The sequence below is a fragment of the Leucoraja erinacea genome, chromosome 4 (assembly GCF_028641065.1).
Source record: "Leucoraja erinacea ecotype New England chromosome 4, Leri_hhj_1, whole genome shotgun sequence".
NCBI classification, from domain to species: Eukaryota; Metazoa; Chordata; class Chondrichthyes; order Rajiformes; family Rajidae; genus Leucoraja; species Leucoraja erinaceus.
Window position 1 is genome coordinate 6,144,014 of NC_073380.1, and position 26,190 is coordinate 6,170,203.

Below are 26,190 nucleotides of genomic sequence, written 5' to 3' on the forward strand. Positions count from 1 at the left end.
ATAGCGGAGTCAGGGGATATGGGGAGAAGGCAACAATGGGGTACTGATTGGGGATGATCAGCCATGATCACATTAAATGGCGGTGCTGGCTCGAAGGGCCAAATGGCCTACTCCTGCACCTATTGTCTATTGTCTAGTGTCACCCAGAGGGTGGTGGATCTATGGAACAAGCTGCCAGAGGAGGGAGTTGAGGCTGGGATACCCCATCGTTTAAGAAACAGTTGGACTGGTACATGGATAGGACAGGTTTGGAGGGTTATGGACCAAGAGCAGGCAAGTGGGACTAGGATAGCTGGGACATTGTTGGCCAGTGGGCAAGTTGGGCCAAAGGGCCTGTTTCCACACAGTATCACTCTATGACTGTATGACTATGAGAAAAATACAATTTATTCCAAATACTAAATCAATAACTGCTCAAAAAGGAAATTCAGATTTTCTTTAAACACAACAAGTTCTTACCAAGAAGGTATTGAATGGGTATTTCCTAAGCTTACTGTCTTCTTAAATATAGTGTCATAAAGGGTACAAGCATCATTAGGAGTTGTTACCATGTCTATTGAATTCATGATCATGACACACATATTCCCCACTGCCTGACAGGCAGTAAGATTTGCAAATCTCTGTGAAGAAAAATTGAACCAAAACAGTAGATTTATTCATTAAAGTGAGCACAATTAAAATATAAATTGATATTAATAATGATTGATCCTCATAAATCTGAGTAAATAGCATTTAGTTCTCGTATTGTTGATCCCAGAACATTTTATGTATTTTTTCCTATTTCAATCATTTTTAAACTTTAAGTACGGTAAGTTGTCAAAATATCAAAAATAATTTGCAAGCCCAAGAGGCAAATAGTATTCTTACACTGTATAATGAATTTATGTTTTCTCTGGATTTACTTAGAGCATATCCAGTTCAAACACCACCCTTTTAAAATAAAAGATTAACGATTTCAAATGCTAGATTGAAATTAAGTGGCAACCAAAGAGCTGGAATAAACAAGTCCACCTCAGGATGGCAGGAGTTGACTCTGATAAGGCCTTTGATAAGGTCTCGCAGCCTTTGATAAGGTCCCGCAGGGAGACTGGTGACTAAAATTAGAGCACATGGTATTGGGGGTAGGGTGTTGACATGGATAGAAAATTGGTTGGCAGACAGGAAGCAAAGAGTAGGAGTGAACGTGGTCATTTTCAGAATGGCAAGCAGTGCCGAGTGGAGTGCTGCAAGGCTCGGTGTTGTGGCCGCAACTGTTTACCATATATATTAATGATTTGGAAGAGGCAACACTAGCAAGTTTGCGGATGACAGAAAGCTGGGTGGCAGTGTGAACCGTGAAGAGGATGTTAGGAGGTTGCAGGGTGACCTGGACAGGTTGAGTGAGTGGGCAGATCAGTGGCAGATGCAGTATAATATAGATAAATGTGAGGTTATCCGCTTTGGTGGCAGATTATTATCTCAATGGGGTTATGTTAGGCAAGGGGGAGGTGCAGCGAGACCTGGGCACCTTTTACACTGAAAGTTGGCGTGCAGGTACAGCAGGCAGTGAAGAAAACTAATGGAATGTTGGCCTTCATAACAAGAGGATTTCTGTATAGGAGTAAAGAGGTGCTTCTGCAGTTGTATAGGGCCATGGAGAGACCACATCTGGAGTATTGTGTCCAGTTTTGGTCTCCTAATTTGAGGAAGGATATCCTTGTAATTGAGGCAGTGCAGCGTAGGTTCACGAGATTAATCCCTGAGATGGCGGGACTGTCATATGAGGAAAGGTTGAAAATACTAGGCTTGTATTCACTGGAGTTTAGAAGGATGAGGGTGAATCTTATAGAAACATATAAAATTATAAAAGGACTGGACAAGCTAGATGCAGGAAAAATGTTCCCAACTGGACTGGGCGAGTCCAGAACCAGGGGCCACAGTCTTAGAATAAAGGGGAGGTCATTTAAGACTGAGGTGAGAAAAGAGAGTTGTGAACTTGGCTTCCACTGACACAGAGGGCAGTGGAGGTCAAGTCACTCGATGGATTTAAGAGAGAGTTATATATAGCTCTAGGGGCTAGTGGAATCAAGGGATATGGGGAGAAGGCAGGTACAGGTTATTGATTGGGGACAATCAGCCATGATCACAATGAATGGCGGTGCTGGCTCGAAGGGCCGAATGGCCCCCTCCTGCACCTATTTTCTATGTTTCTATGACATGAGGGGGGGGAGCAAGATTGGTGATCACAATGACCAAATGTATTATTTTCGTTTGCTAATGAAACAAAACTTTTAGTATGAGGAGCAAGAATACAAAAAGATTTCAAAAGAATGGAGACACAGGAAACTGCAGATGTTGGAATATTATGCTGGCATAAAGTGCTGGGGGAACTCAGTGGGTCAGTTCTGGTCACTGTAATACAGAAAGGATGTGGAGGCTTTGGAAAGGGTGCAGAGGAATTTAGCAGAATTATGCTTGGATCAGGGGGTATTAGCTACAGGGAGGGGTTGGATAGACTTGGATTGTGTCCTCAGGAATGCTGGAGGTTCCTGGAGGGGACCTGAAAGTTACTGGAGGGGATACTGAGGGACAGAATCTACCACCATTTGCATAGGCAAGGATTGATCAAAGATAGTCAGCATGGGTTTGTGCATGGGAAATCATGTCTCACAAATTTGATTCTGTTTTCTTTTAGGTCAGCAGGAGGACTGACGAGAGCAGGGCAGTTGTCTATATGGACTTTAGAAGGGCCTTTGACAAGATCCCACATGGTAGGCTTGTTAGATCAAATGGATCCAGAGTGAGCTAGCCAACTGGATTCAAAATTGGGTTGGTGGAAGTAGTCAAGGTACTGGAGCATTGTTTTTTTTATGACTTCCAACCAGTATATGCCCCAAGGATTTGTGCTGGGTCCATTATTGCTTACCAGATAGCCTATATCAACCATGTGGGTGATAATGTAGTTAATGAGATTAGTCTTTTTTTTTTAAATGACACAAAGTGCTGGAGTAACTCAGTGGGTCAGGCAGCATCTCTGGAGAACATGGATAGGTTATGCTTCCGGTCGGACCCTTCCCCCTTTGGACATGGTAGTGTATGAGAGTCACTGGTCAGCGCGAACTCGGTGGCAGAAGGGCCTGTTTCCCCACTGTATCTCTGAACTAAACCTGCTTGCTAACTATTTCCATCACAACAAAATCTAGGTGGATGGGGGCAGAGTTGTCTTCAAAAGTGCTCAATCTTGGAGGATTTTGTATTTGAATTTCTTCTCAAAATGTTTACTGCAAACTTACCAAGCATGCAATAGCTGAGGCTTTCAAATGAGTGGCAAACCAAGCCGATGAAACTTTTAAACCCTGCAAAAATGACAGAAAATAGTCTTGAGAGACTCTTGGAACATTGCCAATTCCTAAATAAATATATGTGTATAGTTTTCACCTACACAGAAATGCTCAAGGTTATATCATATTTTTAACATTGTTCCTTATCAGATCTTACACTGTGTATCCATATAGTGAAATTGTTTAAATATTTGTAGCTATTTACTGTTACAATTGTCACACTTAATTTGTTTATCAGGAAACATCCTTCGTGAGTTAAAATATAACGAAATCACAATTTTTAAACCAATAACTTCACATGAAAAATCCAGGAATGCTGTTTTTGGGATTGTCCTTAATATGAATGAATAAAATCTACTCATGTAAAGCAGAGATTTTTGTAGCCTCTCCTGAACCATCAATGACAACATTAAAAATAATAAGCAAGCAAACATGAATATTCTTACAGGATTAAAAGTCATTAGATTTAGATATTACATCGGCGAGATCAAACGTCGACTGGGCGATCGTTTCGCTGAACACCTTTGCTCAGTCCGCCTGGACCCGGTTGTCAAACACCCGGTTGACATTCACCTTCCCATATTCTAGAGCGCTAGTATGGGTGTTGTGGGCCGAAGGGACTGGTTTCCAGATGGCTATATGGACATTGTGGGCCAAATTGGATTCTTGGGCTGGCAGCTCAGTCACTCAGGCCTGGTGGGCTGGCAGCTCAGTCACTCATGCCTGGTGGGCTGGCAGCTCAGAAACTGCCAGAAAATCAGCCAAAACAGGTGAGAGTGTGAGACATTTTTCATATTTTTCTGCAGATCACAGCAATGAAGGAGGAAAGTCTATCCTGGCTGGATCTCAAAGGGAGCCAATGAAGAGAGAGAGAAAAATACTGGGGTGAGGTTTAATACTTGTAGGGGGAATACTTACTAATGGGCTGAAGGGACACCTCCTGGGCTAGTACAGGCCTGAAGGGCTGAAGGGGCTCTTTTAAAAAAAATCTGGGTGAAATATCAGTGAAAGGCACTTTTTATTTATTTATTTTTTTAAAAAATGTGTTTATTTTATTAGAAGTTAATACAGTATAAAACAATACAGTGGTACCTAATTTTAGGTGCCAACTATGTCATAATGTAATATTCTATGTACAACCTCTAGTTTTATCTTTTTGAAAAGTAAGTAAAAAAAACAAAAACAATAGAGAGAAGAAAAAGAGGAAAAATAGATAGTAGAAAATAGAAAAACGTGAAATGTGTATATAAGAAAAGAAAAAATAAAGTAGAAATAGGAGAAAAAGATCCTTAAAAAAGAAAATTTCAAATTATTCGGAGTTGTAAATCTATCCACGACCTGAACTGAAATCAGTAATCTTTACGGTACTGCTGCATCACATGATTCCAAAAAGTTGATGAAAGGGGACCAACTCCTTAAGAATTGGTTATATTTATCTATTAGGCGGAGTCTCATTTCTTCAAGGTGTGCTATGTCCATCATATTCCTAATCCACATTTTAATAGTTGGTATAGCTGTATTTTTCCAAAATTTAAGTATCAATTTTTTTCCAATTATGAACCCATAATTAAAGAATACTTATTGGTCTTTATTTAAATTGATATATTCTACTATTATTCCAAATATAATCCATTCCGTATTAGGTTCTATTCTTGACTTGAAGAGCTTTGTAAATATATCAAATATATCGCTGCAACATTTATTCAACTTTGTACATCCTACAAATGAATGTGTTATATTGGCGTTTTGAAACAAACATTTATCACATCTGGAAGAGACGTTTGGGTAGAATTTATTCAACCTCGTTTTTGAATAATATAGTCTATGTAATAATGTAAATTGAATTAAATTATGTCTTGCATTAATAGAGCAATTATGTGTGTTCATCAGATACTTTTCCCATCTATCTTTCGGGATCTTTATCATTAGTTCATGTTCCCAATCTTCTCTTAGTGCCTCTGTTGAGGGTAATTCTCTATTTAATATCTATATTACTAAATCTCTGTTCTTGACCGCTTTTGGCCATCTGTGCTGCGATTTCCGAGAGAACGCCGCCACCTACGGCCGTCATTTTTGGCCACCTCACTCAGAGCCCCCCTCCGCCGCATGTGTGCCGAGGATTTTTCCCGTTGATGAAAAATGACAGAGATGTTAATGTTTTTACAAAATTCACCATTCTCTCTGCTACCCCTGCTGGAGGGAGGGGGAGGGACTATAAAACCAGGAAGTGGTGTCCCTCAATTCTGTCAATTAGTCTCTGTCACTCTGAGCTCTGAATGACACTGAAGAAATGTCTACATCACTGTGAGTACCCTTAATGTGGTTTGCAAATGAGTATATGGTTAGTTTGACTCTCTCTCCCTCTCCCTCTCTCTTTCTCTCTCTCTTTCTCTCTCTCTCTCTTTCTCTCTCTCTCTCTTTCTCTCTCTCTCTTTCTCTCTCTCTTTCTCGCGCTCTCTCTCTCCCTCTCCCTCTTTCTTACGACAGATGGCACAATGGGCTAAGTGTTCCCCCCCCCGACCGGAAGGTAGCCGGTTCTCCCGCTGGAGTCATACTCTCGTTCTCTCTCTCTCACATTGACACACCCACCTTTGCCTGTATAAATGTAATGTAGTATCTGGGTCATGCACCCTCCCCCTGTAGGTTCCAGTACGTGTGTAGACCAGTTGTGGTCAGTGCTGGGACGTGTGGATGTAGTGTCTTAATAAAGACTTAGTGAAGGACTAAGGACTTCGTCTAAGCTCCTTTACACTTTGGTAGTGTTAGAAGCTCACCCTTATCAGATTTAAGTTTAGTGATAGTATTTTCCTTTTCTTGTTGCTTCAGTTGCCTCGCAAATAATTTACGTGGCTTATCCCCAAATTCGAAGTGTGCCTGTTTTATAATTCGGAATAGTCTTATTACTCTTGCCGATAATATTCTATTGAGATTATATTTCAATAAGGTTGTCTTGTTATGTTTATCTATGGTTGGGTCAGTTGCATTGTCCAGTTCTAGTGATTTTATTTCCTGTTCTATCCGCTGAAGTTCTCTTTAATTTTCTTTATTTTTAAAACTTTGATAAGAGATTATAGCACCACGAATGTATGCCTTAAAGGTTTCCCATAATAGCGATACGGAAATACCCGGCGTCTCATTTATCTCAAAAAAATGTTTTCTTTGTTCTTTTATATACTCATAACCCTGAGGGTTATTTAATATTTGTGCGTTGAATCTCTCCAAAAAAGGTTTTATACCTGGCATTCCCTCGATTTTAAGTATAAAAGTCAGTGGTGAATGATCGGAAATAATACTATTATGGTATGATGGTTTAGTCATATACGGGATTAATTTTGTATCCAATAAGAAATAGTCAATTCGTGAATAAGTTTTATGAGCCGATGATTAAAACGAATATTCCCTTCCACTTGGGTTTGCTATTCTCCAAACATCAGTTATGTTATTATTTTTTATATAAGTATTTAAAAATTCACAGGTCTTAGTTTTAACAAGACGCTTCCCTACCTTTATTGATTTATCTAAATATAGGTCTATAACACAATTAAAATCTCCCCCCATTATTATATTTTGATAATTATGCTCTGCAAGCTGAATCCGGATCCGTGAATGAACGTTGCTTAGCATTGTACGTAATTAACATTTTGGCAGGATAGATAACGCCGTAACGAACTTCAGAATGTCCTTGTAAAATACTGCTTGCACTTTTAAACTTTTTGCCAGAATTTCCCGAGGGTAGTCTCTGTAAAATCTAGCAATATTATCAGCAAATGTAAGTTTTCTCCATAGGATATCTTCTTTAATAAATTTTCCAAAGTTGAAATGTCTAAGAACTTTACGATCATTTGATGTGGTGGAGCATTCGCTCCTCTTTGGAAGCAACCAACACGATGAGCCACATCTATCTTTGGGTTTTTCTGGCAGTTTGAAAACATCTTTAAGTAAATTAGTGATAAAATCACACATTTGAGAGCCGTGCTCTGCCCCCTCTTTAACCCCTATTATTCTCAAATTCTGCCTCCTTGACCTGGCTTCCAAATCTTGACATTTCTCATTCAGTTTATTCGTCAGCTCCCAATTCGCATTGTGTTGTTTTTTTTTCAAACCAGTTATTTCCTGGCCCATCTGCTACATTTCACCCTCCATTTCTTCCATCAATTTTTCCGCCTTTGTTAATTGCTTCAGCAGGGAGTCATGTTTATTATTATAATCTCTCTGCGTTCTTTCCAATTCCTTAGCAGTCATCGACTCCAAATCTTTGAACTGCTGGTTCAGGGATACATAAAGTTCCTTTAATTCTCCACAACTGTTGTCAATTTTCTTAGAGAGATTATCCTCCATTGTGGAAAAATAATTCTGCATTGTAGAATTCATTTTGGCAAATTGCTTCTGAAGATCTTTAGTAATGTCTTTAGTAATATTAGCTCTTACTGTTTCTTCCAATCTTTTCATTTCTTTCTCCCTTTCTTTTAACTCTTTTGTTTCAGTTCTTGCTGCCATTTCGACTGTTGGTTATTGAGAATCCAGCTCCTCTTCCAAACTTTCAAAAGTGGATTCAGGAGTGGTTTCAAGATCATCCAGAGCTTTTTGGAGCTGGAGACTGATGTAGTTCTTGGGTCCTCTCTTTTCCCTTTTTCAACCGGTAAAATCGTTTTGTTTCACCGGCACCGCGCTCGCCATTAAGTTTTTAAGTCGATCTGTTAGGAACCCACTTTAAACACGATTTGTCGGGAGCAGAGCTCTGTGCAGCTGTCTTCACTGCTTCATAGCAGCCACCGGAAGTCTGGACTTCCAAAAGGAGCTTTGGGCTAATACGGGCAAAAGGGACTGGTTGGTTTCTTTCTGGGCTGGATTCAGGGCCGAGTGGTTTCAAGCTCATCCAGAGCATTTCTGTTTCCAGAGTAAAAAAAGCAGTTTTCAGGCTTCAATTTTATTTCAACACAGGGCAGGCCAAGCCAAACAGCTAATCGGGGGGGGGGGTAAATAAAGCAGTGGCTTCAATTTTATTGAACTTAATTTTTGTTTATATTATTATTTTTAAGAAGTTAAGTCTACACAATGATTATTCTTAGGCATCCTTAAGCTACATTGTACTCACTTGCCCATAAACAATATCTGTGGTCACCGAGGAGGTCAAGTCCTTAGGACGATGATGAAAACACAATCCTCCAGTCTAAAAAGAAACAAGGAAATGAATGAATACATAATTATTGTAAGTTTTCTCTCACATTTGTTCTTCAACTACTTTATTCCAGATATTTTATCCCCATTATAGCAATATATTGCAATAGTAGCATTAATAAAATTTTAATACTTGTCATTGTTAATTTAATTTTAGTTTAGAGATATAGCATAGAAACAGGCCCGTTGGTCCACCGTCCACACCGACACTAGTTCTATGCTCACACCAGGGTCAATTTACAGAAGCCAATTAACCAACAAACCTGCACATCTGTGGAATGTGGGAGGAAACCGATGCTCCCAGACAAAACCCATGCATTCACAGGGAGAACGTACAAACTCCGTACAGACAGCATCTGACGTCAGGCTGTACCCAGGTCTCTGGCACTGTAAGGCAGCAACTCTACTGCTGTGCCAGCACTGTGCCATTAATTGAGTGCACAAAACCTTTTGCTTATTATGCAGCTTTCAAATTATGTACGACATGAATGTACAGATGCAAAACATAAACTGCTGGAACTGTTGGAAATAAACTCCTGCAACCACACGAGATGCAAAATCTTCCCCTATTCCTCCTCTCACACTTCAATCCAGCGACCCCAGCAGCCCTTGAAGGTGAGACAAAGGTTCATGTGCACCTCTTTCAACCTCACCTATAGCACGTTAATCCTCCCTGTGTGGAGCCTTTATATCAGCGATTCCAAGCATAGAATAGGCAAACGTTTCATTGAACACTTGAGCTTTGACTGCCAAGGTCTGCTGGAGCTCTTAGTTACTAACCATTTCAAATTATTTTCCTATTCCAATTCCCAACCATTTTGTCCTTGCCCTCCTCCATTGCCAGAGTGAGGCCACACACAAACTGGAAAGAGAGCACCTCAAATGTGACTTTATATTCTATTTGAGTGCCCTACAACCCAATGGTATGAACATTAAATGTTCAAATATCAAGCAATTCCTCTACATCCCCAATGCTTCCCCTGTCCCACCCACTCTGGTGCATACACATTACTCCCAACACCTCCCACCACCCTAGTCACCCTGCTCCTTTCCCCTTCTTTGTATGCTCAGCTCCCATTCCCGTCCCAAATTTCCATTTTATCCCCTCTTTTTCCCATCCACGCATAACCCTTCCTCCAGCTCTACATTTCACTTTTCTTTATTTGACACCCATTTGTCTCCTCTTCGCCTCTCGCCTTCGTCATTTACTCAACCCATCTGCCAATCTCTCTCACTTGCATCCACCTATCACTTGCCAGGCTTTGCCCCACTTCCACTACTCTTTTTCAGCTTTCTTCCCCCTACTCCATCAGTCAAGAGAAGGATCCTGACTGTAAACATTGTCTGTTCATTCCCCCCACGGATGCAGTCTGACCCATTGTCCAGCTTTTTTGACCAAGATTCCAGTATCTGCAGTTTCCCATGTCTCCAAAATACAGTATAAATGTTCCTCCATAAGTTATATTAATTCCTTAATCCACAACATGTATGAACAATTTTTTTTTAATTGCTTGCTTACTAGAATGTTTGAATGACAATCACAAGAATGTGTAGCATCAATGAATGATTCATGACATCTGATACAGCTGATGGGAAGAAAAAGTACAGTCTAAATTACAATTGTAAAATAATTCCCCACTATTCCTACATTCATCTTAATCAAATATATTCTTCATGAACCTTTATTTTGGATTATTGCAAAATAACTTGGATACTAGTTTATACCAAAGATAGACACAAAGTGCTAGCGGGTCAGGCAGCATCTCCAGAGAAAAAGGATGGGTAATGTTTTGGTTTGGGACTCTTCCTCAGACTTCTTTTTCTGAAGAAAGGTCCCGACCCGAAACGTCACCTATCATTTTTCTCCAGAGATGCTGCGTGAACCACTGAGTTACTCCAGCACTTTGTGCCTATCCTCAATCTGCCAGACTCTGTTTCTCCATTTCCAAGGCAATCTGCTTCTCTGTATCGTGTTTCTCCTCGGGTAATCTGTTAGTGCATATCCTTCTCAATTATCCAGGCAAATTGCAGGTGAACCTGTTCGCTCCATCCTCTATCCACTACAGATTAATCTGCCATGTTTTCCCATTCCTGTTGCTAATTCTCATCTCCACCCCAAAAATATGGCTCATTGCCGCTCATACCCTAGCCACAGAACCAATGGGAATACTATAACCTCCTGGCTCTGGCTAAAAAGCTTCTGAATCAGGATTCAGGAAAGGATTTGCATGCTTCTTATTACAAAAAATGCAACAGTAGTTCATCCTAATGGGTGCATTTGAATGGTTAGGTTATTATATCTTAATGAAAAAATTAAGCTTGAAAAGGAAGCCACGGACGGCAGTGGAGGCCAAGTCAATGTTAAGGCAGAGATGAACAGATTCTTGATTAGGAAGATTGTCAGGGGTTAAGGGGCAAAGGCAGGAGAATGGAGTTGCTAAATCAGCCATGATTGAATGGCGGAATAGACTTGTTCGGCTGAATGACCTAATTCAGCTCCTAGAACTTATGGAAACTCTTCTGCACCCAATTAAATATTCATTAGCATCAACAGTTGTCAGTTTACAATAGTCCAATACATCAATTCGTTTTCTGTTCAAAACATTCCTCATGAAGCATTTTCAATCACGAATGTCTGATAAAGACCGCCAATATTTACAAGAAAGAAATGTTGGTAATGGTTACTTACTAGTTTTCTGAAGTGTCTGGAATGGAAAAAGATGGGCTTCTAATATCGCAGGTAATGCATTTTGCTTTAAACAAAGGCATTCCAGTATATGCCTTTTCCACTTTAACAAAATCAAAAAGTCAAAATGAAGCAATTTTCATTTCAATACCCTCCTTAATGGAAATATTCTTATGTCAGCTGCAAATTAATAGTTAAATCATTCACACAATACAGAATATGCAGTTCATTGATACACTACCACTTGAATGTAACATTCAAAGATTTAAATCGATATTTCTGTAAACCAGCATATGCAGTTCATTGTGTCTTCTATTATTCAAACTTCATTTATGCAGCATTTTGCTAACAATTGTGGACACAGCCCAGATCTTCACACAAATCAACCTCCCTTCCATTGACTCCATTTATACCTCATGCTATCTAGGCAAGACCACCAGCTTAATCAAGGACGAGTCACACCCTGGTCACTCCCTCTTTTCCCTTCTCCAATCGAGCAAAAGGTATAAAAGTGTGAAAACGCACACATCCAGGTTCAGGGACAGTTTCTTCCCCGCTGTTATCAGGCAACTGAACCATCCTACCTCAATTAGAGAGCAGTCCTGAACTACTATCTACCTCATTGGGGACCTTTGGACTATTTTTGATCGGACTTTACTGGCTTTATCTTGCACTAAACGTTATCCGCATTATTCCTTTGATCATGCATCTGTGTACTGTGGATGACTCGATAGTAATCATGTATTGTCTTTCCGCTGACTGGTTAGCACGCAACACAAGCTTTTCACTGTACCTCAGTACATGTGACAATAAACTAAACCCAAACGGCTTTCTAGATAGCTTTTGTTTAAAAGAGCGGCATGAATTAACGTACAAAAACATGGCTAAACATAGCATATCATACCTAGAATCTGTCCTGATGGACACTGACATCTTCCGTTATTATCTATAATAGCACCTAAGGGACACATAATACAGTTCCATCCATCTTGCGTAACTGCCTTGAAACAAGGAATTATATAAAGTATGTTACAAAACAACGGAAAAACAACAAAGGGTACAGTTTTAAACTGGTTATGCTCTCTATCTGATTGTTTTCCAAGATGGCGGCGCGCACAGCCGCAGCGGCTCGAAGCTCTCCCTTTCGGTGCTTTTTTTGTGTGTTTTTGTTTGTATGTCTGTTTGACAATGTTACGTTTTGTCGAGCGAATCTCACCTTCAGCCAACAGGATTTTCTGATTATCGGATTACAGTGTAAACAGGCAGTTAAGTGTGTTTTTCTGCATTCACGCAACATACCAGAGGAGATAGCCAGGACACCGGGCTCTCCGTGGATTGTTGTCGGCCCCAGCAAACGCCGGAGACGGAGGAGGCACAGGAAGCAAAAGCGTGGTCGCCGGTCCGGTCTACTCGCTAGGCTAAGGCAACAACCACATAAACCACCGCTACCCAGCATCATTCTCACCAACGCCAGATCTATCACCAACAAAATGGAGAAACTAAGACTACAGGTCGCCGCAAACAAATTCATCGCGGACAGTTGCATTCTGCTAATAACAGAGACGTGGCTACACGCACTTGTACCGGACGGAGCCATTGAGTTAGCAGGCCGCACAGCATATCGCTGGGATAGAAACAAAGACTCCGGTAAGAGCAAAGGAGGGGGGTTATGCATCTATGTTCACAACAACTGGTGCACAAATACCACAATCATAGACAGACACTGTTCTGCTGATTTGGAGTACCAGATAGTTAGATGCAGGCCTTTCTACCTTCCACGTGAGTTTACCGTGATCATAGTTACAGCTGTGTATATCCCACCGGATGCTAATGCTAGCATAGCCCTGGGCTACCTCCATAGCGCTATCAGCAAACAAGAGAACACCTACCCCAAAGCAGCCCATATCATAGCTAATGATTTCAATCACGCAGACTTAAAATCAGTTCTCCCCAAGTTTGAACAACACATCAAATGGGTAACCAGGGGAGAAAATACATTAGACAAGGCCTACTCAAACATCAAGAAGGGGTTTAGAGCCACACCACTACCACATTTAGGCCAGTCGGATCACCTATCCATTCACTTAGCACCAGCATACACCCCCCTCAGGAGAAAAGCTCAACCCACTACCAGGACTGTTAAAACTTGGCCTGAAGGAACTTCCTCACAGCTACAGGACTGCTTTGAAAGGACAAACTGGGACATTTTTTGGAAATCAGGACTTGGAGGAGTACACATCCACGGTACTCTTTTACATCCAGAACTGTGTTGACAACGTCACCGGCGACAAACTCATCCGGGTGTACCCCAACCAGAAGCTGTGGATGGCAAAAGAGGTCCAAACTCTCCTCAAGGACCGCAACACCGCCTTCAGGTCTGGGGACAGAGCCCTGTACAGCGCTGCTAGAGCCAACCTGAAGAAAGGCATCAGGGAGGCCAAAGCGACCAACAAGAGGAAGATAGAAGACCACTTTAACAACAACGATCCACGGCGGGTGTGGCAGGGCATCCAGCACATCACCAACTACAAGCCCAGCAATAGCATGATGGCGATGCCTCACTGGCAGAGGAGCTGAACTGCTTCTTTGCTCGCTTCGAGGCAGAACCAGAAGAGTTCGTCACCATTCTCCCACCAGCCCCTAACAACAACTACACCCTCACTGTGCAGGAGCATGAAGTGAGGCGGGTGCTCAGGGCGGTGAACCCGAGGAAGGCTGCCGGCCCGGATGGCGTGACAGGAAGGGTTCTGAAGGAATGTGCAGACCAGCTCTCCGAGGTCTTCACGAAAATCTTCAACGTCCCTGTCCAAATCCATCATCCCACCGTGCCTGAAGTCTGCCACAATCATCCCACTACCAAAAAAGCCTGTTATCAGCGGCCTTAACGACTACCGACCAGTCGCTCTCACACCAGTCATCATGAAGTGTTTCGAGAGGCTGGTCCAGCAGCACATCAAAGCCAGCCTCCCGCCCACCTTCGATCCACACCAGTTTGCCTACAGAGCAAATAGGTCCACTGAGGATGCCATCGCCACTGCTCTTCACACTGCACTGACGCACCCCGAACACCAGGGGAGCTATGTGAGGATGCTTTTTATTGACTTTAGCTCCGCCTTCAATACCATCATCCCCAGCAGACTGGTCACCAAACTCATGGATTTAGGACTCTCCCAACCCATCTGCCTCTGGATCAAGGACTTTCTGTCTAACCGCCCCCAGACCGTCAGATTGGGCCATCACCTCTCCACCCCCATCACACTCAGCACTGGCTCCCCACAGGGCTGTGTGTTGAGCCCCCTCCTCTACGCTCTCTACACCCACGATTGTGCCCCCGCCCACTCCACCAACACCATCGTCAAGTTTGCAGACGACACAACTGTGGTTGGACGCATCTCACGAGGAGATGAGACAGCCTACAGGGAGGAAGTCCAAAGACTGGCAGCGTGGTGTTCAGACAACAACCTCATCCTAAACACCACAAAAACAAAAGAAATTATCATAGACTTTCGTAAGAACAGTGCAGCCCCCAAACCCCCTATTCATCAATGGGGACTGTGTGGAAAGGGTCTCAGACTTCAGATTCCTGGGCACACAAATTACGGAGGATCTCTCCTGGACTACAAACACCACCACAGCAGTCAAGAAGGCCCAGCAGCGACTGTACTTTCTGAGGATCCTCAGGAAAAACAACCTGGAGGAGAAGCTGCTGGTGTCCTTCTACCGCTGCTCCATCGAGAGTGTGCTGGCGTACTGTATAACCACATGGTATGCCAGCTGCTCTGCAGCGGACAGGAGAGCCCTTCAAAGGGTCATCAACACCGCACAAAAAATCACTGGCTGCCCACTGCCCTCCCTGAAGGACATCTTCAGCTCTCACTGCCTTGGCAGGACAGCCAACATCCTGAAGGACCCTTCCCACCCTGGACACAACCTGTTCCACCTGCTGCCCTCTGGCAGACGGTACAGGTCTTTCAAAACTCGCACAAACAGACTCAGAGACAGCTTCTACCCCATAGCCATACGTGAACTTAACAATGCAAAATAAGAAATAACACTCACATTCAACTGAATGGTTCTACCTCAGCTGCTATTGTTATTTATCTGTAATTTTTTTTTTTTTTTATATGTATATATTTTTACCTTTTCTTATATATTTAAAATTGCTCTTGTGAATCGCACCGTGGGATTGACTTTTAAATTTCGTTGTACCATGTGCAATGACAATAAAGAGATTCATTCATTCATTCATTTCTTGGAGCCTTTGAATTTCAAATTATTTTAACTTCTACGCTACAAAACAGCGGAAAAACAACAAAGGGTACAGTTTTAAACTGGTTATGCTCTCTATCTAATTATTTTTCTTTGCCTCTTTGAATTTCAAATTCTTTTAACTTCTTTAATATAATCATTAATCCACATTGGGGAGGTAAAACTGAATCAATAGAGCACTCACAGAGTTTCAACTGGAACTAGTCAATAATTAATTTACAAAAGACTTGTGAATGCATTCTAATCATACAAAGCATCCAGATTATGATGCACACTGCAAGCATGTGTTACTTTGGAATTAACTCCACACTTCAGTCTGCATCGTCTTTTAACTCGTCACATTTTTATATTATTTCAGTACGTGGGCATCGTGAGAGTGTATGCCTAATTGCTGCGAATCTGATGAGACAGTTCAGATGCAATCGTTTTGGTGGGTCTGGAGTCACATAGGCCAGACATAGCGATGGGTGGATTTTATTTTCTGGAAGGATATCAATGAATTCAGTCAGTTCATAATTTATAGGTTTAAGATGAGGAGGGAAAGATTTAATAGGAACCTGAGGGGTAACTTCTTTACACAAAGGGTGGTAGGTGTACGGAACGAGCTGCTGGAGGAGTTAGCTCAGGTAGATCCTATCGCAACTTTTATGAAACATTTATACAGGTACATGGATAGGACAGGTTTAGTGGGAAATGGGCTAAACACAGGCAGGTGGGACTAGTGCAGATGGGGCATGTTGGTCGACCTGGGCCAAAGGGTCTGTTTCCACGTTGTATGACTCTATTAGTCTTGGAAGAATGAGAGGTAACCTTATTCAAGCATACAAGATCCTAAGGTGGCTTGACAGGGTAGATGTTGAGTTTTCACAAATGGTGGAAGCACAAACAAGGGGATGTAATATGGAAAATTAAGAGCCAGTCATTTAAAGCAGAGGTATGTTGAAATTTCCTCTCTCAGAGGGCAGTGGAGTCTGTTTTCCTGCCCCGTGACGCCCACCGGGCGCCGCTCCAGTGGTCATATGAAGGCCCGTTCCGGGTGCTGTAGCATGGACAACCTTTGTGTTGGACATGGGGGGCTGGCCAGAGGCCGTGTCGATTGACCGGTTAAAGCGGAAATTTGGACATTGACCAGACCCAGCCTCAGCCGCGAGATCGAGACCCTCTCTCCTCTCTCAGGGGGCAGTGGAGTCTGGAATTCTTTGCTCTCAAGGGTGGTAGAAGACAAATCATTATATCGTGGCGCCTCCCAAGCGTCGGGCCATTCCACTATTGAACCCCTCGGCACGAGAATGGACTAATCCGGGGGTGGTCCTTAGCTACAGGGATAAAGGGTAGGGGTTTAGGCGCGATCTTTCTCTTGCAGACCCTAATAAAAGTCCTCCCGAAATACCTGGCTCCTCGACTTCATTTTGGGCTTATCGCCGCACCACATTGGTGACCTCGACGCTCCATTGCTGCCATAATGGAGTCAAAGGACAGAGCGGCCCATTCGTCTGTCTCACAGGCCGACTGGGCCCTGTCTCTCGACACGGTCTCCGTTAAACTACCTACTTTCTGGACCGCCCGGTCTCGCATCTGGTTTCAGCAGGCGGAGGCCCAATTCCAGCTGCGGGGCATTACGGCTGACAACACCCGCTACTTCTACCTGGTGGGGGCCGTTGACCAGGACATGGCCGGAGAGGTCACTCAGTTCCTCAACAGGCGTGCAGACGTGTTGTGGATGGCGCGCTGGGATGATGTCAGCGCGCTGGCCGTCACTCCGGCAACGCCCGATTTCGTCCGGTTGGGCGGGGGAGCTGTGGAAGGAGGGACAGCTGCGCCCCGGAGGCCTGTGCGATCGCCCCCCGCGGCTGTTGTGGGTACCGGCAGGAGATACTGGTGATGTTACCACCAGCGCTGGGGTGCTACAGCACGACAATGCCACCAGCCATGCATGCTCCCGGGAAATATTTAGGGCTTTATTCTTTGGAGCGCAGAAGGTTAAGGGGGGACTTGATAGAGGTCTTTAAAATGATGAGAGGGATAGACAGAGTTGATGTGGATAAGCTTTTCCCACTGAGAGTAGGGAAGATTCAAACAAGGGGACAGAAGTTTAGGGGTAACATGAGGGGGAACTTCTTTACTCAGAGAGTGGTGGCTGTGTGGAATAAGTTTCCAGTGAAGGTGGTGGAGGCAGGTTCGTTTTTATCATTTAAAAATAAATTGGATAGTTATATGGACGGGAAAGGAATGGAGGGTTATGGTCTGAACGCAGGTGTATGGGACTAGGGGAGAATACGTGTTCGGCACGGACTAGAGGGTCGAGATGGCCTGTTTCCGTGCTGCAATTGTTATATGGTTATACGGTTAAATGCCGGGTTGGCTGCCAATAGTCCCCGCGGCAGCTGGCCAGATTCACCACCTCTTCACCTGGGATCGGCGCTCCGGGAGTCGCTTCCTCGTGGATACCGGGTCAGAGCTGAGCGTCTCTCCCCTTCGCTGGCGGACATTCGTTCCGGTAGGCGGAGGCCCATCCTCACCGTGGCGAATTGCAGCCCCATCCGTACGTATGGGGTTCGCACGGTCCCGATCGATTTTGGCTCCTGTCATTTTTCGTGGAAGTTTACCATCGCTGATGTCTCCCAGCCATTGCTCAGTGCCGACTTCATCCAGGCTCACTCCCTCCTGGTGGACGTCCGACGGCGGTGCTTGGTCCAAGCCACCACGATGGAGTCAATCGCGCTGCGTCTGAGTAAGCCGATTGCACGCCCCCTGTCGTCCGTGGATTCGTTTTGCTCGGGTCTTGGCCGCTTTCCCAGACATCCTGAGCCCACAGTTCCGGTCATCGACCCCCAAGCATGGGGTGGTGCATTACATACCAACTTCCAGCCCACCATTCCACGCACGAGCACGCCGACTGCCGCCTGATAAGCTATGTCTAGCACGGCAGGAGTTCCGCACGATGGAGTCCTTGGGGATCGTCTGCCCTTCGAACAACCCATGGGCATCCCCACTCCACATGGTGCCCAAAACAAGCGGGGGCTGGCGACCTTGTGGGGATTATCAGCGGCTGAATGCCGCTACCGCCGCAGACTGATACCCCCAAGACAGCAATCATTATGCCGTTTGGATTGTACGAGTTCGTGCGAATGCCGTTTGGCCTTAAGAACACCACGCAGGCATTTCAACGGTTAATGGATGGGGTGTGTTGCGGTCTCGACTTTGTGTTCGTCTACCTCGGCGACATCTTGGTGGCTAGTCGCTCGCGGCAGGAGCATTGTGCCCACCTCCGGTAACTCTGTCAGCGGCTCAGTGAGCATGGTTTGGCTGTCAACCTCGCCAAGTGCCGGTTTGGGGTGACCACCATTGACTTCCTCGGCCACCACGTGACTTCACAAGGCGCGGTTCCCATACCAGACAGGGTCGACGCCATCCTCCGGTTTGCCCATCCATACACTGTGTGCAGCCTGCAGCAGTTCGTTGGCATGGTGGCCTTTTGTCACCATTTTGTGCCATCCGCGGCCCTCATCATGTGGCTGCTGTATCATCTACTGGCGGGTAGGCGTAAGGACGTCGAGTGGACCAACGAGGCGGTGGCGGTAATTGACGGCGCGAAGGAGGCCCTTGCTCAAGCTGCGCTGCTGGTTTACCCATGGGAAGATGCCCCGACCGCCCTTACGGTGGACGCCTCGGAGTCGGCAGTTGGTGCCATGCTGGAACAACTGACAGATGGGGGTTGACAGCCCCTGGCCTTCTTCAGCCGGCACCTCAACCACGCCCAGACTGTAGATCAGTGCATGTTCCTTTAACATAGTGACCTCCCCACCACTAACCACTCCCCATTGTCTCCAGTATAATTGTAGTGTCCCCACCTCTAGCTCGCTCTCTAGCTCCAGTGATGACCACGGACAGCTATTGCATAGTGTGTATTAGTGAATGTAATAAACAGTTATAGTAAAAGACTCTGTGTAGAATCAAGTCATTTTACATGGTGTCACAGCGGTAGACTTGCGTCTCCTGTTTATCGGTTTTCTTTTTATTCTTTGCCTTCTCCCAGTTGTCCCCCCCCGTTTTTTTTTCATTATGTCCAACTCCTGTCGTCGACCTGACACGCTGGTCTTTGACACGGACATTGTCCATCGCTGGACTGTGTTCCAGCGCGACTTCGAACACTACATTGCAATCGCTCATCCTGATGCCACTCCTGCTGTACAGGCTCACCTGTTGCTCAACCTCGCTGGCCCGGCGGCCATGGATCACTATGCTTCGTTTGACTTCGCCGCCGGAGAGGACCGTCGTGACCCGGTATGTCTCATGGCTAAGTTTACTGCCCTCTGTGATATCCCTACCAATAACATTATCGAACGTTTTAAATTCTTCCAGAGGCGGCAGCTTCCCGGCGAGCATATCGACGCTTATATTGCCTCTTTGCGTCATTTGGCTCGGCGCTGCCGCCTTGAAACAATCTCCACGGAGGAATTGATCAGGGATGTCCTGGTCAATGGTCTCCTGAACGCTAAGCTGCGTGACGAGCTCCTTGTGAAACCCGATTTGACACTACGGGATGCCATGTATGCCGCCCGTATGGCCTCTGCTGTTGGCTCCGTCTCTCAACCGGCGTCCCAGGACATTAACTTTACCGGTGCACTGGCCGCCAGCAGTACGCTGGTCCGCAACGACGTAACCCCAGTGCCCTGCCCGCTAAGGTCACAACCACAACTACCACACGCCGCTGCCCTAATTGCAATTTCTCATCTCATCAATTCAACGTTTGCCCCGCGCAGGGTAAGACTTGTAATTCCTGTGGCAAACTTAACCACTTTTCGGCAGCTTGTCGTTCCCGTGGGAAGCCGGTCCCAGCTCCAAGGAGGAATTTAAACAACCTCGCTGATCCTGATAGCGCGCTGGGTTCCCAGTACCAGTCGGAGGAGCTCCCAGACTCTGATACGAGCTCCTCCCATGGCGATTCAACGGTGTTTTCGCTTTTGGGTGCACCTGCTCCGATAACAGATCCCTCTGTGCATGTTACTGTGAATGGCCATTCGTTTTCAGCCAAGGTCGATACTGGTGCCTTCGCCAATGTTATGTCTATCAGCCTCTTCAAGCAGATCAGATCTGGTGAGAGAGTTCTTCCCGGTGACACCCGCCTTCATGCCTATGGGGGAGGTGTTCTGGTTCCAGTGGGGAAGGCAACGCTTATCTGCACAGTCCTTGAGACCTCTCGGCCCCTCACTTTCCACCTGCTGGATTCTGACAACGTTACCCTGCTGGGCGCCCGTGCGTGCCAGGACCTCGGTTTGGTTTCCTTCCACCGCGGAATTCACCTGGTGCAGGCGCCCATGGACCCCCTGGGCGAATACCCCGACCGTTTTGATGACATTCTGGGCAAATTGCCCTGTGACTATAAGATTGTTGTCGACCCGAGTGTCGACCCGGTGATTCGGCCGGCCCACCGCGTCTCCTTTGCTATGAAGGGCCGCGTAGAATCTACTCTGCGCGATATGGTGACCATAGGCATCCTCAAGGAGGTGAGCGCTCCCACCAGGTGGGTCTCCACCATGGTCGTCGCTGCCAAGAAGGACAAGAGCGAGATCCGGATCTGCATTAACCCAAAGGACCTGAACCTTGCCATCAAGCGCCCGCACTACCCCATGCGGACAGTGGAGGACGTCGCTGCACAGGTCGGTCCTGCCACTGTCTTCTCTGTCTTAGACGCCAAGAGCTCCTTCTGGCAGATCCCTCTAGATGAACGCTCCTCATTTCTCACCACCTTCAGCACACCCTTCGGCAGGTTCCGTTTCCTCCGCATGCCGTTCGGGATCAACTCGGCTAGTGAGGTTTTCCAGCGCACCATGGAACAGCTGTTTGCTGGGTTACCGTGCGCTATCATCGTGGATGACATTCTGGTGTACGGGAGGGACGTCGCCGAGCACGACCTGCACCTCCGCAAAGTCCTCGACAGGGCTTGTGAGATCAATCTCAAGCTCAACCCGAAGAAGTGTCGGTTCCGAGTCCCGGAAGTCACTTACGTTGGCCATGTTTTCACGGCAGGGGGTCTGAAGCCCGACCCCCAGAAAACATCAGCAGTCACCGAGATGCCCGCTCCTACTGACGTCCCTGGCCTGCAGCGCTTCCTGGGCATGGTCAATTACCTGGGTAAGTTCATACCCGACCTCAGCGAACTGAGTGCTCCCCTGAGGGAGCTGATCAAGAAGGACTCCGCATGGGTCTGGCTCCCGCATCACCAGTCGGCGTTCGTGGCTCTGAAGTCAAAACTCGCACACACTCCGACTCTTAAATTCTTCGATCTGCACAGACCCATTGTCCTCACTTGCGATGCCTCTAAGTTCGGTCTCGGTGCCGCTTGTCTGCAGCTTTATGACGGCCTGCAGCTACCTGTCTCCTACGCTTCTCGCACCATGACCCCTGCCGAGCAACGTTATGCCCAGATCGAGAAGGAGCTACTTGCCGTGGTGTTCGCTTGCTCCAAGTTCAAGGACTACATCCTGGGCAACACCTTCACCATTGAAACTGACCACCAGCCGCTGGTCACCATTTTGAATAAGCCTATCCATGTTGCTTCTTCCCGGTTGCAGCGGATGATGCTGCAGCTACAGCGTTTCACGTTCCGGATTGTGTACCGCAAGGGCAAAGATATGTTTGTGGCCGACACCTTGTCCCGTGCGCCGCTCCCTTCCGTTGCCCGCCACCCATACGAATCGTCTGACCTGATGGTACTGAACGTTAACATTGTTCCTTCACAGCAGATGCAGTCCCTGGTCAAACATACTGCTGATGATCCTGCCCTGCAACAACTTGCGGACGTTATCCGCCGTGGTTGGCCTGACCGACGTTCTTCCCTGCCTGCTGGTGCCGTGCCCTACTTCCTGGTTCGGGATGAATTGGTGCTGCACGACGGCGTGGTGGTGAAGGGTCACAAGGTCGTGGTGCCGACTGCCCTGCGGGATCACTATTTCCAATCTGCTCACAGCGGCCACCCCGGGGTGGAAGCCACTTTGTCCCAGGCCCAAAGCCAATTTTTCTGGCCAGGCATGGCTCAGGACATCCGTGACAGAGTCTCCGCTTGCGCTGCCTGTAACAGCCTTCATCCTCATCAGCAGCGCCAGCCTCTCCTGCAGCAGCCCGCACCCGAGCTCCCATGGATGTCCGTTGCCACAGACCTGTTCGAGTGGCGCGGAAAGCACTTCCTGGTCCTGGTGGACTCATATTCCAGTTGGTTCGAGGTGGATCAGCTGCCTTCCATCACATCTGCCGCCGTCATCGGGAATCTTCGCCGCCACTTTTCCACCTTCGGTTCCCCGGTGACCCTCCGATCGGACAACGGCAGCCAATTCTCCAGCGCTGAGTTCCGTGCCTTCGCTGCCCGTTGGAACTTTCGCCACATCACCAGCAGCCCCGAGTATCCTCAGAGCAACGGCCTTGCGGAACGGGCTGTCCGCAGTGCCAAGGAGCTGCTGGAACAATGCCGCCTTTCCCATTCCGACTTCTACCTGGCCATGCTCAACCTCCGCAACATTTCCCGCGACCCCGCGCTCGGTTCCCCTGCCCAGCGCCTTATGTCCCGCACCACTAGACCCCCGCTCCCTGTCTCACAACAGTCCCTCAAGCCCTCGGTCCAGAACCCTGCCACTGTCACGGAGCGCATCATCGAAAAGAAAGCCATCCAGAAGCGCTCCTTTGACAAGTCCGCCCGGCCGCTTCCACGGCTATTCCCGGGACAGGTGGTTCGTATGCAGTCCCCCTCCGGCCACTACCGGCTGGCCGTAGTGGTTGGCAATGCCGGCTCTCCCCGGTCTTACCTCGTCGATTACGAGGGGGCTATCTACCGTCGTTCTCGCCAGCACCTCTTGCTCGTTAACGAACCTACTCCGCCTCCCGCGGACCCGTTCCAGCCACCTATCCCTAACGCCCTGTCCGACGCCCCGCCGGCCCCAGTCACTCCTCGCATGCCGCGGAAGCTTCCCTCCCAGCTCTCTGTACCCCGCTCACCACAGCCTCTTTCCCCTGCCTCGCCTGCCAGCGTACCCGTCTCCCCCCGCGGTTCTCCTCCTGCTCCTGTCCCTTCACCGCCCGGCTTTCCAACCGATGTCCCTGCTGCTGTCCCTTCTGCTCCTGCCGTGGAAGGGGAGTGCGGTTTGCGCACCCGCTCTGGCCGGTTGGTCAAGCCGCCTGTCCGTTACGGGGAGTTCGCGTAGCTTTTAACTGTTCCCGGTGCGGTTTACAATTTTAGCGTATGAGCCGTGGTCGCTCTGTGTATTGCCATGTACTGCCATGCTTTTGTTTCTAAGAGGAGGGATGTAGATCAGTGCATGTTCCTTTAACATAGTGACCTCCCCACCACTAACCACTCCCCATTGTCTCCAGTATAATTGTAGTGTCCCCACCTCTAGCTCGCTCTCTAGCTCCAGTGATGACCACGGACAGCTATTGCATAGTGTGTATTAGTGAATGTAATAAACAGTTATAGTAAAAGACTCTGTGTAGAATCAAGTCATTTTACACAGACGAAGTACAGTGCATTCGACCGCGAGCTCCTGGCTCTGTACCTGGCGGTGCGCCACTTCAACTACTTCCTGGAGGGCCGCCCATTCACCTCTTACACGGACCACAAGCCGCTCACATTCGCCCTGGCAAAGGTTTCCAATCCGTGGTCTGCACGGCATCAGCGGAAGTTGGCGTACATCTCGGAGTACACCGCCTCCATCCGCTTCATCGAGGGGAAAGAGAACCGGATGGCTGACGCGTTGTCCCGCCCCGCCGTCTACAACGTTTTCGGATGGCGTTGACTATTCAGCCCTCAGCTCATGGACGGTGAGATGCCCGCCTACTGGACTGCCATCTCCAGCTTTCGCCTTGAGAATGTCCCTCTCGGCCCTGGAGGAGCAACAATACTGTGCAATGTGTCGTCCGGTCAGCTGCGCCCCATCGTCGCTGCCGCCTGAGGGTATTCGACGTGATCCACGGGCTGGCTCACCCATCCATCCGGGCGACGACGGCACTTGTGGCTGCTCAATTCATGTGGCACAGTCTGTGCAAGCAGGTTGGCCACTGGGCCCGTACCTGCATTTCGTGCCAGACAGCAAAATTCCAGCGCCATGTCCGGGTGCCCCTCTAGGAGTTCGGTCTACCATGTTGGCTGTTCGACCACCTCCACGTGGACATTGTGGAGCCTCTCCCGCCGTCCCAGGGCATCACCCACCTCCTCATGATGGTGGACCGCTTCACGCGGTGGCTGAAGGCCATACCGCTGGCCGATACTTCGACAGCTATGTGCGCTCGTGCGTTGTCCGCGCACTGGATTGCTCGCTTTGGAGTGCCGGTGGACATCTCCTCGGACTGGGGGCCACAGTTCACCTCTGAGCTGTGGTCGGCCATGGCTCACCTGTTTGGTGTGCGGCTGCACCACACCACGGCCTATCACCCGCAGGCAAACGGCCTGGTGGAGAGGTGCCACCGGCACCTCAAGGCAGCGCTGAAGGCGCGACTCTCCGGCCCGTACTGGATGGACGAACTGCCGTGGGTCTGCTGTGCATCCGAACTGCGCCTAAGTAAGACTTATATTATGGTGGCTCCCAAGTGTCGGGCCATTCCACTATCGAACCCCTCGGCACGAGAATGGACTAATCCGGGGGCGGTCCTTAGCTACAGGGTTAAAGGGTAGGGGTTTAGGCGCGATCTTTATCTTGCAGACCCCACTGGACAAGAGAACAACACCTAATAAAAGTCCTCCCGAAATACCTGGCTCCTCGACTTCATTTCGGGCTTATCGCCGCGCCACATTGGTGACCTCGACGCTCCATTGCTGTCATAATGGAGTCAAAGGACAGAGCTGCCCGTTCGTCTGCCTCACAGGCCGACTGGGCCCTGTCTCTCGACGGTCTCCGTTAAACTACCTACTTTCTGGACCACCCGGCCTCGCATCTGGTTTCAGCAGGCGGAGGCCCAATTCCAGCTGTGGGGCATTACGGCTGACAACACCTGCTACTTCTACCTGGTGGGGGCCGTCGACCAGGACACGGCCGGAGAGGTCACTCAGTTTCTCGAAGTGCCCCCGGCCGCCGAGAAATACCTCTGCTTTAAGGAGCTCCTACTCCAGGTTTATGGGCTCAGCCGGATGGAATGGGCTCCTTCATATGGAGAGCCTAGGAGACTGGCGGCCATCAATCCTCCTTAATGAGATGGTCGCGCTCCTGGTTGGGCACACGTGCCCCCTGTTTGAGTACACTTACCTGCAACTGCTGCTGGCCGACATTCGCATGCAGCTCACCGAAGCCTCGTTCGCCGAAACCCGAGCCCTCGGCAGGCGCGTTGACGCGCTGTGGATGGCGCGCTGGGATGTTGTCAGCGCGCTGGCTGTCACTTCGGCAACGCCCGATTTCCGCCGGTTGAGCGGGGGAGCTGTGGAGTGTGTGACAGCTGCGCCCCGAAGGCATGTGCGATCGCCCCCCAGCGGCCGTGGCGGGTACCGCACCTGCAGTCCCGCACCAACAGGCTCCAAGTGCCACCGGCAGGAGGTACTGGTGCTGTTACCACCAGCGCTTGGGTGCTACAGCACGATAATGCCGCCAGCCATGCACGTTCCCGGGAAATGCTGGGGCTGGCTGCATGAAGTTCTTGGGACTACACCTGTCTGATGACCTGACGTCCACGGCCAACACCACAGCTCTGGTCAAGAGAGCCCAGCAGCGACTTCACCCCCTCCGAAGACTACGGAAAGCAGGCCTCCCCACCACACAT

At 47.7% G+C, this 26,190-nt stretch overlaps 1 protein-coding gene across 1 annotated transcript in view; it reads right to left on the bottom strand.

Annotated features, from left to right (window-relative positions):
* The window catches only part of LOC129696003 (meckelin-like), a 136,749-nt gene that overhangs the window by 89,478 nt on the left and 21,081 nt on the right, over positions 1–26,190 (bottom strand). The window contains exons 4-15 of the mRNA XM_055633424.1: positions 25,683–25,924; positions 25,351–25,540; positions 24,602–24,951; positions 24,282–24,458; positions 23,443–23,565; positions 19,782–19,968; positions 18,112–18,256; positions 17,005–17,303; positions 11,336–11,364; positions 8,416–8,490; positions 3,273–3,335; positions 460–620 (exon numbers count right to left, since the gene is read on the bottom strand). Coding sequence (XP_055489399.1) covers positions 460–620; positions 3,273–3,335; positions 8,416–8,490; positions 11,336–11,364; positions 17,005–17,303; positions 18,112–18,256; positions 19,782–19,968; positions 23,443–23,565; positions 24,282–24,458; positions 24,602–24,951; positions 25,351–25,540; positions 25,683–25,924 — 2,041 coding nt within the window. The remainder of the gene's footprint in view (positions 1–459; positions 621–3,272; positions 3,336–8,415; positions 8,491–11,335; positions 11,365–17,004; positions 17,304–18,111; positions 18,257–19,781; positions 19,969–23,442; positions 23,566–24,281; positions 24,459–24,601; positions 24,952–25,350; positions 25,541–25,682; positions 25,925–26,190) is intronic.